This window comes from Anser cygnoides, chromosome 4, assembly GCF_040182565.1.
Source record: "Anser cygnoides isolate HZ-2024a breed goose chromosome 4, Taihu_goose_T2T_genome, whole genome shotgun sequence".
NCBI lineage: Eukaryota > Metazoa > Chordata > Aves > Anseriformes > Anatidae > Anser > Anser cygnoides.
Window position 1 is genome coordinate 33,824,994 of NC_089876.1, and position 17,733 is coordinate 33,842,726.

General features: G+C 40.9%; 1 protein-coding gene across 8 annotated transcripts in view; it reads right to left on the bottom strand.

Moving 5' to 3' along the window:
- Nucleotides 1–2,851: 2,851 nt before the first annotated feature.
- TNIP3 (TNFAIP3 interacting protein 3) overlaps nucleotides 2,852–17,733 on the bottom strand; it is a 71,904-nt gene continuing 57,022 nt past the window's right edge. For 3 of the 8 annotated variants that reach the window (XM_013201841.3, XM_066995956.1, XM_066995957.1), the window contains exons 11-14: nucleotides 17,251–17,304; nucleotides 15,807–15,965; nucleotides 12,389–12,449; nucleotides 2,855–3,758 (exon numbers count right to left, since the gene is read on the bottom strand). In XM_013201841.3, coding sequence (XP_013057295.3) covers nucleotides 3,727–3,758; nucleotides 12,389–12,449; nucleotides 15,807–15,965; nucleotides 17,251–17,304 — 306 coding nt within the window. In that variant the 3' untranslated portion in view covers nucleotides 2,855–3,726. Of the gene's footprint in view, nucleotides 3,759–12,388; nucleotides 12,450–15,806; nucleotides 15,966–17,250; nucleotides 17,305–17,733 lie in introns of all 8 variants that reach the window. The other 5 variants (XM_048074364.2, XM_066995958.1, XM_048074365.2 and 2 more) reach the window with 5 other exon arrangements.

A 17,733-nucleotide genomic window follows, 5' to 3' on the forward strand; every position in this document is an offset into this window, starting at 1 on the left:
AAAACAAAAAGCTTCATGTCCGCAAAACAGTAGTGTCACATCTGCTAGCTGCATACACACACACACACAAAAAAAAAAAAAAGGTGGAAAGATGGGACAAAAATTCCCCCAAGACCCCAAGCTTTTAAGTACCTCATTTGCATTAATGACTTCATGAGTTCAAACATGTGCTCCTTTTTTAATGTTGGATAATTACTGTTATGGTAATCAAAACATCATTTAGTGAACCCAGCATATCATGTTGAAAATAAAGATAATATTAGAAGCAGATAATTTAACCTGACATATGAAGACTTGCTCTCATTCATAGAAATGAAAATTTCTCCGCAGCATGTTTAGCACATAACGCTGCAACCATGTGGAAAAAGTTCAGTTTAGAAGAAACATCTATAGGAACCCATGCCAAAACGTACCTAAAGTGTTCTCGCAGATCTATTATTTAGTAAAATTATTGCTACTAGATTTCATATCTTGCTGTTCAGAATCCACACCAACTTGTGTCAACACACGTGCTCCCACCAGAAGCAACAAGGCTTTCTGAGGACTGATTTCGACCAGCAAGGAGATGCCTGGAAGCCCCCATCACCTTAACACACTGCACAATCGGCTTCATTATGGGTCGCTTCCTTATCATGTACATCAAAGTTTACATCAATGTCACCTTTTAGACACCTTTAACGTGGCAGTTGAGTCCTGGTAACACAGTAGCCCTGAGATAGGAGTCACGCTCCGGTTACACCAGGCCTGTCCAGCACCAATGGAGAGTAAACGTGGGTGGGTCACACCAGCAGCACTGCCGGATGAACAGAAAGCAGCAGGTGACATGGCAATCTGCATTCATCAGCTGCCTTGTGGGCTACAGTGGGCCGCAAGTCAGAGCTCCACAGTGAAACAGGAATTCTTAGGGTTAGTAAACATCCCTTTGAACCGCTGGCAGGTTTTGACAGAAGATCACTCTGTGCTTGCCTTGTTTCCCCAAGCCACCGTGAGAGAGAGGAAATCAGGGGGTACGACCCCGGGGCGTAGCTCATTACAGATTCAGGTATTCAAATAAGTTTCTGGTCCGTTATTAAAAGAGAGTTACTCTGTGTGAATTGCTCCTTTAGCAATTTGCATAGTAATTCCAGCATTCCCAAACCCTCAGCAGTTCCTACAGAAAAAGGAAGGAAAAAGAAAAGGCTTTTCACAAACATAAGACGTGTGCCTTTACTGTAAAGTTGCTCCACTCACCACTGGTAGGTAAAAACAGTGGAGAAAGCTAAACTGAAAGACTAAAATGGAAAATTTGGCAGGTGTTTGGAAAATAAAATATGGAAGAAAGATTGGGGAATGCCAGAAGATCTTTTGAAAGGTGCTGATGCCCGGTTTTGGCAAAGACACCAGCACCTAGATGCAAGCACGAGAGGAAGGAAGAATGCTTGTTACGAGTACTTGGGTTGATTTCTAACTAGAATAACTCACCCCCTCAAACTTTTCTGGGTCACCGAAGAAAGCATATCCTTTGGGGTTGCTTGAGTCTGACATTGCTAATTCAAATAGATGACAGCACCTGCATTTGGGAAACATACATCACTGCAAGAAAATTAAGAGGAAAGAAGTGTACAGGCATTTAACGTGCACTTAAAACCATGTGAACGTTCTATCAAATAATACAAGGGATACCTCACACTTAGCATGATTAGGATCTGTGTGAGTCAAGGTTTACAGTCTTGTGCCCAAGCCAGCCAGACATCAAAAGCCTGTGACTAGAACAGGGGGAGAAAAAAAGAAAAAAAAAAAAAAGGTAGCCCTGCTGCAAGCTCTATTTTCTTCCTGTGAATAGCTCACGTTGAATCATCTGCTTGGGCCAGATAATGCTTGCACAAGTTGTAAGATAATGAGCTAAGCTCCCCAAATGGAAGGCGCAAACTTTTGCAGTGCATTGGGAAAACAGTAGAAATGAATGAAATGGGGGTTTGTTGCCTCCCACACCAGCCACACAGAAGCTGGTCTGTTTTGAGAAGGCACGGCGCCTTTGAGCGTGGGGTGCCCTGCCCACAACACTGGTCACCTGCTGGGAGCTGGCATTGAATTGGGTTACATTATAATTGGATTTTCCGAAGGCACTGCATTAGCATTTTCCATGATCTCACCCTTGTTAGCCAAATCGCTAATCAGGAGTAGCGAAGTTACCCTGTTTGCTAGTTAAGCAATCTGCTGCTGTAGTGTCTGTAAGCCAACTTGAAATTCTCACAGCGATAAAAACTCCTCTCTGTCTCTCTAACAGACTTGGGAGTGTGTTCTGTGGCTAATGTTGCAGTCAAACTCTAATTTTCAATAGTTCATGAAAAAGCAACGTCTCTCCGGAGATTAGTTCACTTGGTGCTTTGCTTCCTGATTCCTTATTATAAGATAGGAAAACTTATCTTTTCTTTGATCAACACAGGCAAAAGTAGCATTGCTGTAAAAATTAACTGCACAAAAATCCTTTCCCATGGACTCTTCCTCACTGTGTCCAAATTCAAATGCTGAACATGTTTAATCCTGTAAGGTTATTATTTCAATGCCTTTGCAAGTTGATGGGAATGGAAATACCTGTTCTAAACACAGAAATGACACACAATCTAACTGATATCTCTGTCTTTGTATAGCTCAAAAGGCTGTTTGCATGGGAACTTAAAATCAGATGGACTACTTCTGAGTTATCAGGAACGCGCACAGGACACCTCATGGGGCTCATGGCACAGAAGTCTCAGTTCCTTCCTTCAGGTGGGTCCCAGCAGGTGGGTCCTCACCAAAAGCCTGAAGGAAAGACACAACCTCACAACTAGGTTATCAGGCAGCATCTGCTGAACAGCCATTCACCATGATTTTCAGAAACATTCTCATAGTCTATACATGTTTAGATTTTGTTTAGAGACCCAGGTTTTATTCTTAGATTGGAGGTTACACAACAGTGCTTGAATGCATTACAGTGGGATTCTTCATCAGAATTGTTTGGAAATAAAAAGCTGTTTTTACTGAGAAGTTAAACCCAAGAAATATTTATACTAAAACTATATTGACACAAATAAGTACACTGCAGAAAAAAAATGAAAACAAAACCAAACCAAACCAAAACAAAAAAACAACGTGATTATGTTTTCCATACAGTTTTTGAGCCAAATCAACAGGAGAGCTGGCCTGGAGTCAGAGTAGAAATAGGTACCTTGTACCTGGCTTAGCATCAGTGGTACCCTGATCACAATTACACAAATGTGTTAAAACAGTGAAACTCATTTCCTTTTTACCACACAGCCAGGGAAAATACTACATAATTCAGGATGGTACATCAAGAAATCATTCCCAAGAATCAAATAAAAACAACTATAATTCTCAAACAGAAAATATCACAACACTATTGGGCTGGAAACTCTTGAATTCAAACCAGATGCGACTCCCTTCCAAATCCCCAGCAATAGCTGCATCTCTTAACATAAGGCTTTTTAACAGATTCTCATAGCCAGCACAAACAGCATCTTCAGAACAAAGGGCAGTAACACTTCCCAGCAGAGTTTAACTGGATCCTGAGGATCACTAGCCTGAACGATCTGCTTTCCTATTGTCCACGCAGGCATTTCACCAGGCATAAATAACATACACCAAAGAGATAAGGAGCTAGGGGCAAAAACACAGAACAATACAGAATAATGAAGTTGCATGATGGGCTTGCAGACTTCGGTATATGCTTCTCCAGGTCAGAGGCTGTCAGTGATGGGCTCCTTTCTCTGAGGATGAATCTGCAAAAGTAAATGAATACAAAAGGTTTTGACATTGAGAAATACAACCCATTTATGATTAATTTCCCTATATTCACTCTCCCTCCCCCCTCTCTTGAAGCCAATACTGCACATCCTTAAAGCCTGTCATCAGCCCAACAGAATGACAGTAAGTATGAAGCAGCAGAAGAGTGCAGGGACATCTTACAATGCACTGGTAGTCTCTGCCTCTTAACTTCGATCTAGTCCTGAAGATTCTTGATACAGAGCAAACAGTATGGGTCTAATCATAACCTACAGCCCCCATGTAAAACATTTCTAGACCTCCAGAAAGAACAGGTGACATTCAGCAGTGCTCATTAGGTATGCATTAGCAGTAGGTGTACCCAGGAGAGTACGTAAGTATGACAGAGGGAAGAACTAAGCAGTACTACAACTGTTAAGTAGGTGTCTGTGGTTCAGATACGTGTTTGATAGTAACTCACTCAAGCTAGGAAAACAAAATATGATTGAAGAAAGGAAATATACTATGGCCAATGTAACACATACTTCCTTCCTGATGTTTCAAAAGATTCTTGAAATGCTGTGACATGTTGCTGGTAGCACACACACCGGCACTCACAGTACTTCGCTTACAAGAGAAACATTAGGCGTGAAATACTTCCATCAGGGACCTGAATTTGCCTGGGAGAATTGCTCTGCAGCTACTACGCAGTAACCCCATCCTTCACTTCTGAACACACAGGGCTAACAATACCCAAATGTATAGGAAAGAAAACTTGATCCGAAAGGTCCACATTTGTAACAAGCCGCAGTACTATGTGAACTGGTGATTTTTGTTACACTTTTCCTTACAGGTAGTTTCAGAGCTAAAATTCATGTTGTTATCTGTTCACAAAAGCCAGGAAGAGCAACAATTAGCAGACTGGTTATTTGTGCATCATTAAGGTATACGTGGATAAAAGCTTCACACCAGATGTCGGAATTCACGTCACAATATAATTTTTTGAATGAAAACAAGAAGGCTGGGATATTCATACACCGAAGGCAGCAATACAGTGGGGATGTCCTTCGATTATTATTATGATCCAACACAGAGTTCCCACGAGCAAAAAGTCTCTCTCCCCTGAAACAACATTTTGTGGTACCCAGCAGGTGTCAGAGCCCAGAACGCTTCACACTTAAAACACAGTTCTGTGTGTTTTAAACAAAGCAAGATCTAGATAAATCCTGGTAAGTTGTTTGACAGAAATAAAATGATTAAATCATGCTGCTGCTAAGATTATATATCCTGTTCCTCCTCACATGAGATGCTTCTGCCTGAAAACTAAAGTCTCTGATCTCTATCTCAAGTTGACTTTTTTAAAGCAATCCATTTTTTCTTAAGTTTTTCTTTTTTTTTTTTTTAAAGGAACTTCTCATGTTACTGGGGTTAAAAATTATATGCATACAAAGCGGCATTTCTTTAAATTGCACTAGCAAAAATCAAGTTGTATCCATAGAAATCCTGGAAATAATCACATATGCATTCCCAGTGGGATGGCAAGCTACTAATTAAATATCTGCCCTGACTAGTTGGGAGCAGATATTTCCTAATGTAATGTGTGCACTGAAGATGGGCTAAATACCAAAAATGTTTAGGGTTTGGTTTTTTTTCTTCCAGGAAAATTAAGATGTCAGTTATTTTTTTTTTCTGTTTGGTTTTCATTGAAGATCTCCACAAATTATTTTCCAGTTTTACATTTTCCCCTCCCTACAGATGTCATTATTTTCAGTGGAAAACCCCACACTTCCCCCTCTTCTTCCAATTAGCTGTAATTATAACAACATTAGCCGCAAAGTGGGTACCTTGAGGGCAAAAATCTGGAAAGCAGCAGAGCGTGGAAAGGAAAAAGAGATGATATTATAATGAAAGTGGACACATCACGCTGCTTCATCTGCTCATCTGGGCATCCCCAGGGCTTTACAGGTTGATTTCTGCTTTTCCTAGGCACGCCAAGATGAGGCGGTGACCAGCTGCTCTTTCTTGCCTGTCTCACCGCCTCCAGAGCTACCCCTTGAACCGAGAGGCAGGAGAAGCACCCCGTTTTGGCTTCTCCCTGTGCCTGACGTAACTGGATCCAAAACTAAAATGTACAGTTCAGGAGAAAGAAACCCAGTAGTTGTATCAAATGTTCGGAAAGGAGTAACTGGGGTTCTTAAACACGTGTACCGAGACTCTTTCTGCCAAGAAAACAAATACGGTAAGATTGATTTTGGAAGTGAAAAAGACAAGACATGCCAGTAGTTGCAGCATGTAAAAGGGTTCTTGCTCTGAGTAGGCTTTCTGCAATAAACCTCTTTTCCAGAGAATTTTCATTAAAAAAAAATGGGTTCAGGGAAAATCTCCAAAATCAATTTTTTTTTCCAACTGTCTTTTCAATTTTGTGCAGTTGGATAGGGAAGTCAACACTGCTTGCCAAATAAAGTGACATTAAGTACACTTGCTGGAATTCTTTCTGCCTTGCTCCTTAAAAAGGAAAAGGGAAAAAAAAAAAAAGTGGACACTAGCTCCAGCAACGCTGAGTGACAGAGCACAGAGAGATTTAGGAGCTAATGTCCCTCCAAAGGCAGTGCAGCTGGCAGAACAAGGCTAAACAGGAAGGATTTGAGCACATTTTAGGAGCAGGCTTTCCACAGAGGAAAATACCTGGGGAAGGACCGGCCCAGAGCAGACAGGAGGAGTTAACCTCTCGGAAATACATCTCTGGTACAATGAAACGCCTCCCCTCTTCCTTAACCTCTACCCACCTCCCACTGCTTCCCGTTACACGCTGCCCCTCTCCTTGTTGTGGCCTTCAAGCAAACACCTTTGTGGTTTTGGAAGTCAGGCGATTTCTCCTCACCTGGCCCCACAGACCAGCAGTGGCCCCGCAAGGACTCCCCAGCCTCGCCTGCAGAGCATGGCTGGACACATGGCTGGTCCTGCCCATCTCTTCTCCTCACCTACTTCAGCTGGAGTATTTAATGTTTGTGAGGACATGAAGAAACATTTATGCCCACAGACAGACAAGCTGAGCTCTGGTACGAGTTATCAGAGTTTTCCAGTGGTTTAACAAGAGTTGCAACATGAAACTTGCTGATGCAAACAGGAAGAACAAGCTAGTAAAATCAGATCAATAAACTTGAATACAGCCCACACTCTCCTCTTTGCAACCGCCTGTTGGATATTTCTGGATTCAGTCTGAACCCCAGTGGTGGAGAACTGACCTCTTGACAAGACAGCCCCACGGAAGAGCGGGAAGAGAGGAACCAGGTCAAGCCCTCACCTCCCTGCGGCCACACAGAGGGCACACGGCTACATCCCGCAGCGCAGCCTGGCATGAAAACCACTCCAGCCCATGGGCATGCCTTTAGTACCTACTGCGTGGAACACATCCCCTCACTGAACACATAATCAAAACTAAAAACCTTTTCTCAACCTTTTGAAAATTATATATTATGCGGTTAATAAATCTTCACTGTCCCATGCAACCCCTGGCAGGTCAAAGCGTCTCCAAGCTCCCATGCTTACCAGTGCACTGTTTAACTTATGAAGCCCATCAAAACTGTTTCTAAGGTCCCAAAGCCACTATGGTCTGAATGGTTCTTTGTTAATATTTAAGTAAACTCCCTACAGCCAGAGATGTGTTTTTATAAAACAAGTTGAGCAGTCAACACAAAGTAACCCAAAGATTATTCAAAAAAAAAAACATTAAATAAATGATTTACAACAGCACAGATCTCTCTACCTTTGCTGCAAGTATTTGTGAGAGAGTCATTTTGTGGCAGCTTTGTGCCACAATACAAGTATTTCTGATCCACTAGACAGGCAGCTTTTAAAGAGACCAAAGCCAAACTAAACCACCTTTTTGTTTGTTTGTTTGTTTTTGTAGAGAACTACAATTATTATCAGTCAGGATAGTTATTAGATTTCCTTACAAGACAGGACCACTTTCTTCTTATCTTACGTACATAGTTGATAACCCTCATTGGTGCTCAAAAATGCTTTCCTTTTTCTGGAATACTCTCTTGCAAGCCAATTTATCCCAAGAAGCTCTTCCTCCTGTTTCTGGTTTTCCTACAAGAATTCTCATTTCTTTCAGGTCAGCAAAGCAAGAACAGTTCAATTACAGTTTACCTCATTTGGGCTTCCTCCTCCTATCCCATATCATCATTTCCCCTTAAATTCTGAGGTCTCAAGTCTTCTATTCTACTCTCCCTTTCTCAGCTGGGAGTCCAAATTTTAGTTATTTGTCTCTAAAGCTTTCAGTTTCCCCTGATTCATTTCCTCATCCAGGAGATGCACATATGTTGTATCTTGCTACTTTAAGAGCTCTTTAGAGCCACAGTTAGCATAGTTGGAAATGTTCTTTGCTTCATTGCCTTGTCCTTTGAGACTGACTATAATTTTCTTTGGGGGAGCATTAACTTCTATTAAAGAAGGTATTTCAAAAATAACTGTGGGGAACCATGGACAAATAATAAAAAAAAGGATTAAGTAATTTAAATTGTGACTACTGAATCAAAAATATAAACAAAGGCCAAATATTATCCACAGTAGCTATTTCTGGACCACAATGTCTACAACCATTAGGGTATTTTATTTATTTATTTATTTTTACTTATTAAGGTGTATAGAGGAGTAAAAAATTTAAGTAAACACAATCATAAATGCATACCAAGATTACTAGTTGTGTTTGGTCACCTCCACATTACATGCACACACTCTGACCATCACACTGTCGTGTGCTATGTGAACAAAGACAGGGGTAAGATGCCCGAGCATGTTGTTATATGAGGCTCTGAACTGAATTCAAAGGCATGCTAACGCCATTTCAAGGCTGAGGACTGGTCTGCCAAGCCATGGCACCTGCTTCTGGGAATAACCGTCTCTATAGGGTAACTTCATGGTACTGCAAGGGCTATGGACCCTTCTTTTGCATCCACGCTAAATCCTTATATGGCCCATAGACACTTAGCTGCAAAATGCAGAGAGGCGTGACTTCAATTGCAGGAAGCAGGTGAAGGTGCTTGGAGCAGCTCCGAGGTGCATTCACCAAAGAAGCAAAGCATGTCACTGAACCTCACTTAGCTCCCACACTTCTGAAAGAGGGAGCTGATGCAGTCCTGCTTAGATAATAAGTAATGTTCACTGCTTCAAACTCTGAACAAACAGGTTGTTGGTTTTTTTTGGAAAAAAATGTATTTCATAGATTAGCAGTGGAATATTAAAATTATAACTAAAAATCATTAAAATATATTCATCAACATTTATCACACAATCTTCACAAACTTCACTTACACCTGTAAAAATTCCCCACACCGATGTCAGCATAACATCATCACAACACCACCACGGATGGACAACTTACACACGCTCCACCCCTCATCCCTTCACCACATTAAAACAACGCAAATTTGCCACAATTATTTCACTCTTTGACAACACTTCGCTTTGGTTCCACTTTGACCATAAAGCTAAACCACAAGGATTTCATTTAGATAATTACAATATCTTACTACAGTGGAACAAACACCTCTTGTTCATTCTCGTTTCGGAAAGGCTTAGTGGGAAAAGGGTAGAACATTGAGGCGTGCGGTTTTTGGCTGGTTGGTGGTGGTTGTTGTTTTGCCCTTTTCCTCTCGTCCTTCCTGTATTTTGATGAAATCATTTCCAGGCTAATTAGAAGGGTTTCATACTGAAAGTGCCAGATCCAAACTACCACACCACTGTGAACGTTCAGTGCCGGAGACAACACTGCTTCTCAGGCCTGTCTGTAAGTGATTCTCTGTCAACTAAAAAACTTAGATGTGTGAGGAAAATAACAGACCGGTGTAGAAACCTTGGAAAACAGAGGATTGGATGGAGAGAAAATAGTAGGAAAGCTCTGTGGCGTTTTTATTATTATTATTTTAAACATATTTCAGCAATTATTCTTTCCCTATATCTATGGAAATAGATGTGATCTTTACAAGTAGAAACACAAACTAGACAAGAGAGATGCAACAGCCCTTTAAGAAAGCCTTCTCTGAACAGCGCAGCAGCTAAGAAAAGTGCTGTCAGTCACAAGTACAGAAATGGCTACATGAGAACCAGAAGACAGGCCATTACAGCTTCTTCCTTCCCATGGTGGTTACAGAAGAATCTGGAGAACCCAGAGAACCCAAATCAGGTGCCTAAAGCTAATGCATTCCTCCCCACAAGGGAGGAAAGAGAGAAGAAAGCACAATCTAGGTACAGCTATACAAAACCAAACGCACACAAAAAAATACCCTATGAATTCCTCCTTGGTGTCATATGCCTTTGCAGTCCCAATGACTTTATAGAAAACTAGATATTGAGTCTTTTGTCATAATTCTGGTTAGAGTCAGCGTAGAGACTCTCAGATTTGATTTTTTTTTTTTTGACAGCATGTCATAGAAAACAACAGTTTTCTGATTCATTTTGTTTGTGTTCAGCTCTAATGCTACAACCTGTAATACATACCTTGTAATACATACCTTGTACTTATTCCTGTATGAAAAAATACTCAATACCAGAGGGAAATTTCTTCAGGTAGGGAAAGCTATGGGGTTTGCCCTAGAAACATCAATCTACCAAAACAGCATTTCTGAAGAAAACTGCCTCACACTATAAGTGGCTGCATGGGTGTTCAGAGTTTTTCTATAAAGAAACGCTAGCTCAGAAGAGATAAGATTTATTGGTCAGTTTATCACCTAATGAGGATATGAAAGCTGAGAAATGAGACTTGGGAATGCTGCCACACATACTAACTCATTTAAACTCACCCTTGCAATTTGCATTAGTCCAAAACAGAACAAAGAAATTGGAACAACATTAAGAATACTTTCTTCATGTATTCCTGGAGTTTCTGTCTTTAAAACCTTTCTTAAAATAAATGACTTGAAAATAGATTTAATATAGGTGACTACAATACATAAATCCTGGCTAGTGCATTTTAAATGATTGTAGAAGGTGGACTTCTCTGTGATCAATAGCTAATAAAAAAATCTCTATTTTATTATCAAAGATAAAAAGAGTAAGAGCCTGGAAGACATACAGACGTATACTATGCTCTACACAACATGATGATGGTACTAGCTGAGAATTCCTGTTGATGGTCACTAAAAGAGAAAGGGAAGAAAAAAGTCTGAGTTTCCTAAACACTGTTCCACTGTGGAGGAGGTATTCGGATGTTCTGGACAAGGAACAGTAATAGACAAAGCATGGATTTAAAAACTTTTTTTTTTCAGGGAGACAGAAGTCAAGTTACTATAATCAAGCAGTGCGAAAGAATTCGCTTTTCTTCATATTCCATAAGTGTACTGCCCTGGACCACAGCTGCAGTTGGTGGCTGGACTTGTTTCATACACTGGTATAAACATCCTCTCAGTATTCTCTGGTGCAATAAATCACTCCGAGTTTAAGTGGGAGGAACTACAAAATTAATCTCCTGGCCTCTCTTGCAGTCACAGCTCTACTTTCCCTACAACCACATCAGAACCCTCCAAGCAGTTGCCATGTATCTATGGGAAGCTCATCCTCCATTTTGGCAAGCTACGTTCCCACCCTACCCTCTCTTTTCTGCAAATGTGGAGGACAACAAACAACGGAAGAGTTCCTCTGTAGCCATCTTCTTCTAGTTACAAAACAGCTTTTGGTGAGGACTCCCTCCCACCCCATGTGGTGTCCACTTGCACCGTGACATGGCACCCAGATGGAGCACACATGCTCCCGCAGCACACACGAGTGAACCTTGCTGGTCCCCTTGCGCTGCACAGGATGATGTATTATTCCTCTGAGATGGCATCGCTACAAATGAGCCACGAGACATAAGAACAGAGCAAAACACAAAACTTTATGTGCCATCATCCCTGACTACTTTTGAGAAAAAAGGTGTGGCTTTGGGAAATTTCTGAAGACGACATGAAGGGACAGATTCCCACCCAGAATAACATCCCTTATTCTTTGTGCTCTCTGGCATCTGTCTTTTGAGCAGTCTGAACCTAGTACTTTAAAACACCGAGGAATTTTGCATGATTTCAAATCCGGGTACAAATACTAAGTGCTTTTTCTGGTTTCCAGCAGATAGCTTGCACCGACACTTCAGCAAGTAATTAATTTTGTCCATTTAAACAGTCTTATTTTCAGACCTGGCACTGTGAACTACCAAGGCGGATCAAGAACAGCAACAGGCATTTTGCCTTTAAAGTGAAATGACATCCTAAAACCTGCACTTTGTTACCAAGGGCTTCTAAAACCTGCTCCAGCCCAGCCCGCAGGTTCAGCCCATCATTAAATTTAGTCTTAGAGCAACAGAAGCTCTAAGGACAACTCTAAGGATATCTATTCTTTAGGACTCTTACTAGGCAGTTAATGAGGTAAATGTACGATCCCTTAATGTGCAATAGAGATATTTTACAAATTGCAATGAAGCTGAAAGCTCTAACGCAGATTGTATTACATTAGAAACCTCACCCGTGTTGCACATACACCAGCCTCAGCTCTCTAAGGCAAAGCTGTCACATAAACCCTCAACAGATAAATAGGCAAGTTTACTATATAACCCTCAAAGGCCCTTATTTTAAAAAGTACATTTAAAATATGCTCTGTACAGCTGTTGTCTTACCATTTGCCTTGTGCTGCACATCTGGCGGAAACTGGTCAGGAACATACCACTGATAGTCTGGCTGCACAGAACAATAAAACATTATTACAGCAATATAGACTTCATAGACACTTCAAACAAAGGAACAGTGGCATGTTAAAAACATAATTGTGCTGTGAAGCTTTTTCTTAGTCATACAAAAGTAGTTTACAAAAATTTTATATTTAGCTTTATGTTTCCACTGATTGAGTCTTTCAGCTTGCTTCCTTTTTTGCAACATGGTTTAAATGCTGAACTGATTTAAAATATTGGTGTAAGCCTTTCTAGATCCCCCAAATCAAAACAAAAATTAAAAGAAACAAATCAGGTTTTAAAAGGGCTTTGTAGTACGCTACTGCTAAAATGGACCAGAAAATAATAGCAGAGATCACATTTTTAACTGGTTCTATCTTCTGTACTTAGGAAGCCCAGGGAAACCTGGCACACACGCCGACCTAACAGGTAAAGCTGTTCCAGTTTCGGTATGGGTAAACATAGTTTTTTGCGTGACAGGAATATCCTTTGAGTCAAGTTCTCTCCCTTCTCCCTTTCCACAGATTAGCATTTGTGTTGCAATTACATTAGCTGTTATCAAATAACTTATTGAAAATATTGTGGGATGGAAAGGTTCCCCATCTTCCTTCTAAGAGGATGTATTGGGAAGGTTATGTCCATGCAGGCATAGTTTTGTCCAGGGAAATCCTTTATGGCAAGCAACAGCAAGGAAGAAAGAAATATTGCAGCATAGTTTATACCATACACTGTGGTAAATAAGTAGCACATTGCCACTAAAGAAACAATTTTGGGACCAGACATTTCAGTTGAAGCTCTATTAAACCATCAATTTGGTTTGAGTACTACATGCAAGCTCATCAAATTCCAGGTAATTACTGCCTCAAATTAGTTAAACGGGTAAAACGATTCTTGTTTTGCAGAAATTGCTCTTGACAAAACCCTGAGTAGTCCCAAGGAGACTCTTACACACTTCAACTTGTAGAAAAGAAATTTCATTGACTTCTAAAGAAGTTCTGCCTAAATTAAGGCAGCAGGATGAAGCTGTAGATACAGAAACCAGATTTAACTTTTATGTATGCTGTCATTTGCAGTTACATAGCAGTAATTGCTATCCTACACTGTTAGAAAAAAGGAACTATCCTATCTTCACTTAAATAATAATGTCCACATGAATTACTAACTAATTCTGTGTTTGTGGGCAAACAAAACACACTTTGATACAAAGCAGACTGTGCTTTGCTTTATGCAGTTTTTCCACTGATGGCTTAAAATACACTTATTTGCATTGCTCTTCTGAGTTTCTATTGAATTTTCTGTTCTCTGATCCACTCTTCTTTTTCACAGATACACAATGCAAAGCTGAATGAATTTCAGAGACAAGAGATGTATTTCATGTCAGACTAAACAAAAACACTTCTACTGACAATGTAAAAGGAACGAAAAGGTGCAAGATATAAAAAGATTGAAAAAGCAAAAGCACAGACTAAACACACAGGATTACGTATGTTAACTCAGGACACTCATTAAATTCTAACACCTTTCTTCATTGCTAACAAATTGCTCAGGGAGTTATCAAAAGCTCAGAGCAGCAACACTGCACTCTCACAGGCGAAGAATTTCAAAGAAAACTCAGAATGAAACTGGGAGTTACAAAGCAACCAGTCAGACTGACCCCAGTGCTCCAGCAGGAATGGCAAAGTTGTAAACCCAGTGATCCCTTGCAGAATTAGAAACCCAGATGATGAAAGTTCAGGGAGAAGAGCCAAAATAATCTGGGACAGAGTCCAAATTGCACTGAAAAACATTCTGCGATACTTCCAACTCTGATAAACAAGCAGATAAGCACACTCATGGACTATAGAAATGACTCGTTTGACCACAGCTTTTCAAATGGATTTCTGCAGTCGAAAAGCCTTATACGTGTCTTGCAGAAACTAAGCTGTAATTTCACAAATAATGAACATCTTTTGATAGGCAACAGCTTTATAGGCAGAAATGACATTCACCAGTGAGAATAAATTTAAACATGGTTTTGAACAAGCACAGCCTACTTGTTAGATAACCCACAGCATTTCAAAAATGTCATTCTCTGAAGCAGTATTTTTCTTGAAATAGATAACTCATCCTGACTTAACCTGCCCTAAGGCAAAGGATTCCTCTGTATGCCAAGGAAGACAGGACCTTGTCGTGTGCCAGGAAAAAATTAAAGTTTCCCACTGTGTTATCCACGCTCAGATATAACTTCCACTTAGGCTCTTTTTTTTTCCTTCTTCCAACACACAGGCTTGCTTGGGAAAATTGCATTCCTAAAGCATTCTGTCTGAGTGCCTCACCCGTAGTAAACCTCACTCCTCACATAATCCCATTTCACATCAGAGTACCAGAAGGAAGATACTACTCAGCACAAGCAACACAATCTGGGGCTTCGCCCTTAGCGTTGAACAGCAGCGCTGTACACCCTGCCACTAGCTTGTCAGCGTGTGGGAACGTGTACGGGGAACGTGCGATTGTGCAGCCTGCCTACAGGGGTACTGCCTGGCGGGAGGACGGTTGTATTATCTGTGAATACAGAAACCGTAAGTGAAGCACGAAAGTAATTCTCCAGTAATAGAGCCAGAGACAGAAATACTCAGGGTAGGACACGGAAATAAGACATTAGTCAACAAGCTTTCTTCAGCTGAATAGAGGGAAGAGAACAGAATAATGCCAGCTGCAACTAGATACCCAATTGTGTCACTGTCATTTACTTTGTAGGCCCAGAACTGGGCTCCAGCTAGAAAAGGCTCTGCATTTACATGTATGTAAATTAATCTAAGAAACCAACAAGAATCCAATCGAACAACTTTATTTTTTTAATTAGAGAATGACCAGAAGCATCATGGAAAACAAATATATAATCTCTTTTTCATGTGGTTTTATAGATGAAGAGTGTTTGCCAAAATAAATTTAAAATATATAAGAGTATATACTTAAAGTATAACTTATCAACCATATATTTAAATTGCTGCATTTTTTCCTCTGTGCACAGATTTCAGTGGATTATGCTTTGATTGAGACATGGCAGCACTCTGTGCAGTTCAGTACCAAAGACTCAGGAACAGCAAAGAAGAAAAGAACAAGCTTATAACAGAAAATCAGCATCTGGGGGAAGACAAACGTGGAAGAGAGACTGTACAGAGACCACCAGAAAGGCTCTTCCAGATCTAGGGGTAATTCTAAAACCAGTAAAAAATCTTGACCTGGCACCAAAACAAGCCAAAAAAAAACAACAGATTTAGTTACTGATGAGGACAACGGTGTGATAGCACCACGTTAATTCTTCTGTGGTCATCACGCTGTGAGAAAATCAGTGCCCCTGTGAAACGGGAGAAGGTGGGAACCTTACTGAGTGCTGCTGCTGTTCTTGTGCCCTGCGAGACATTGGATGTACTCGAGGATCTTGATAGTGAAGAACCAACCCACAGTTCCCATAATTAACGCATGGGGAGAGAAAGAGTGGAGGTGGGTAGCTGGGCCTCTCAGACTGTACCGGGAGGTCTTTTGTCTGTCAAAAATTAAGCAAAGCAAGAAAAAAAATGCATTACTAGCAGGATATGACAACCAACAGAATATCCGCATACAAATTCATTGGTGAAAAGCAACAGGGAAGAAAATCCCCTCTGTCAGCATGGGTAACAATGAAGTTTAGCTTCTTCAGACTGTTCATGATTAAAAAAGTATTTAAGAAATTTGACTTTTGCCATGCCAGAGTCTTGACACCTTTTATGTTGAAAATATCTTTTTTCAATATATGGCAAGCATATTTCTGCGTGCTTTCCATATTCAAGAGATTTTCATTACCCATTAGTAACATTCAATACTTTGAAGCAGAACTACATGTGGACAGGCATTTGCATAACAAGAAAAATAAATAATATTGGTAAAGGACCAAAGTCTATGGTCTTGAGATTTGGTTGTGCCTTTTCTTAGGCTTTCTGCGTCCCAGTAGAATTAATGGGAATTTGCCTAAGGACAGAACAAGGAGGAATGAAAGATGAGTCAGAACTAAATAATTTGACTTAAGAAAATAAACTAATAAATACACTGCATGGCTCCTCTCATATTTAAAGTACTTCATAAGCTTGTTTAATCACATCCCAAAGCAGGAAGAGACAAACAAGCCGCTCCCAAGTGTAAGCTCCCAGTGTCCCAACCACTCAGCAGCGGCTGCCTGCGTGTGTACCAGTGCCTCAGAAATTCCCTGTGATAAAGGCTACATGAAAAAGGAGGAATTGCAGGGGAAAATACTGTGGAACATCTGATGCACTGCAAATTCACACCCTACTGGTCTCTCTCATCCATCCATAGCCACAGATAACTCGTGGAATGGATTTGGGCCAGCAGATGAAGCTGAACACACAGGATAGCTTAAAGCCTGGTACTGAGCCTCCGTATATAGGTGAGCCTCAGGTACAACTCCACTAGCCTCCATCTCCTGTCTCAACTAGAATACACCAGCAAGTCCCAGCATCTGTCCTGCAGATGATAGCCAGTTATGTACGGCACCAATCCCCTGTCAAGGGTTCAAGATCTCTATGTTGCGAGAGTAAGTGCCCTTCTTCCTCCCTCCCAAGAGGGTAGGAGGAGGAAGAACGGACATGCTCGTTCTCCCAACATAAAGAGCTTGAACCCTTCAGCCCCTCCTGTCACATCTAATGGCACTGGTTTTGGTGGCTGACAAGCAGAGGCAGAGACTGGGAGCATAAGAAATGGAGATAGTTCCTCACTGCTCCCGAGGGCCAGCATTTCATTTACATCTAACAACAAGGCACAGGTAAATAGAAACATACCTGCTGCTGTAACTGCTTTTCTAGTTTTTCCTTTCCCTTCACACAGGTCTTAATCTGAAAATAAATGAAATATTCACCCTGATAAATCAAATCCTTAAAAATCGCATCCAAAGCTGTTCCTGTCACTGCAATGCAGGGGCATATCACACAGAGCTTGTACCACCTGTAGGGCGCACAGTATGCATGCACTGCAGATAAATTGTTGCTCCTGGTCCAGAGAGGCTGGGGAGGAGTGGGAGAGGCCTGTTAGCCCCATTTATAGCCCCTCTGCTCACTGCCACTGCTGTGAGAGGTTCTCACAGCATCCACTGACTGACCAGTCAGGGCCATACAAGAAGTTTGGGGTTTTATGCTCTCTAGATGGAGCAAAAATATATAGGAAGATGTCTTTGATTACAAACACATCTACAAATGTGTCCTACACACACACCTTATTGAACCACCCAGGAGTGGGCTACTGGGTAGGGGAAATATAACTAAAAG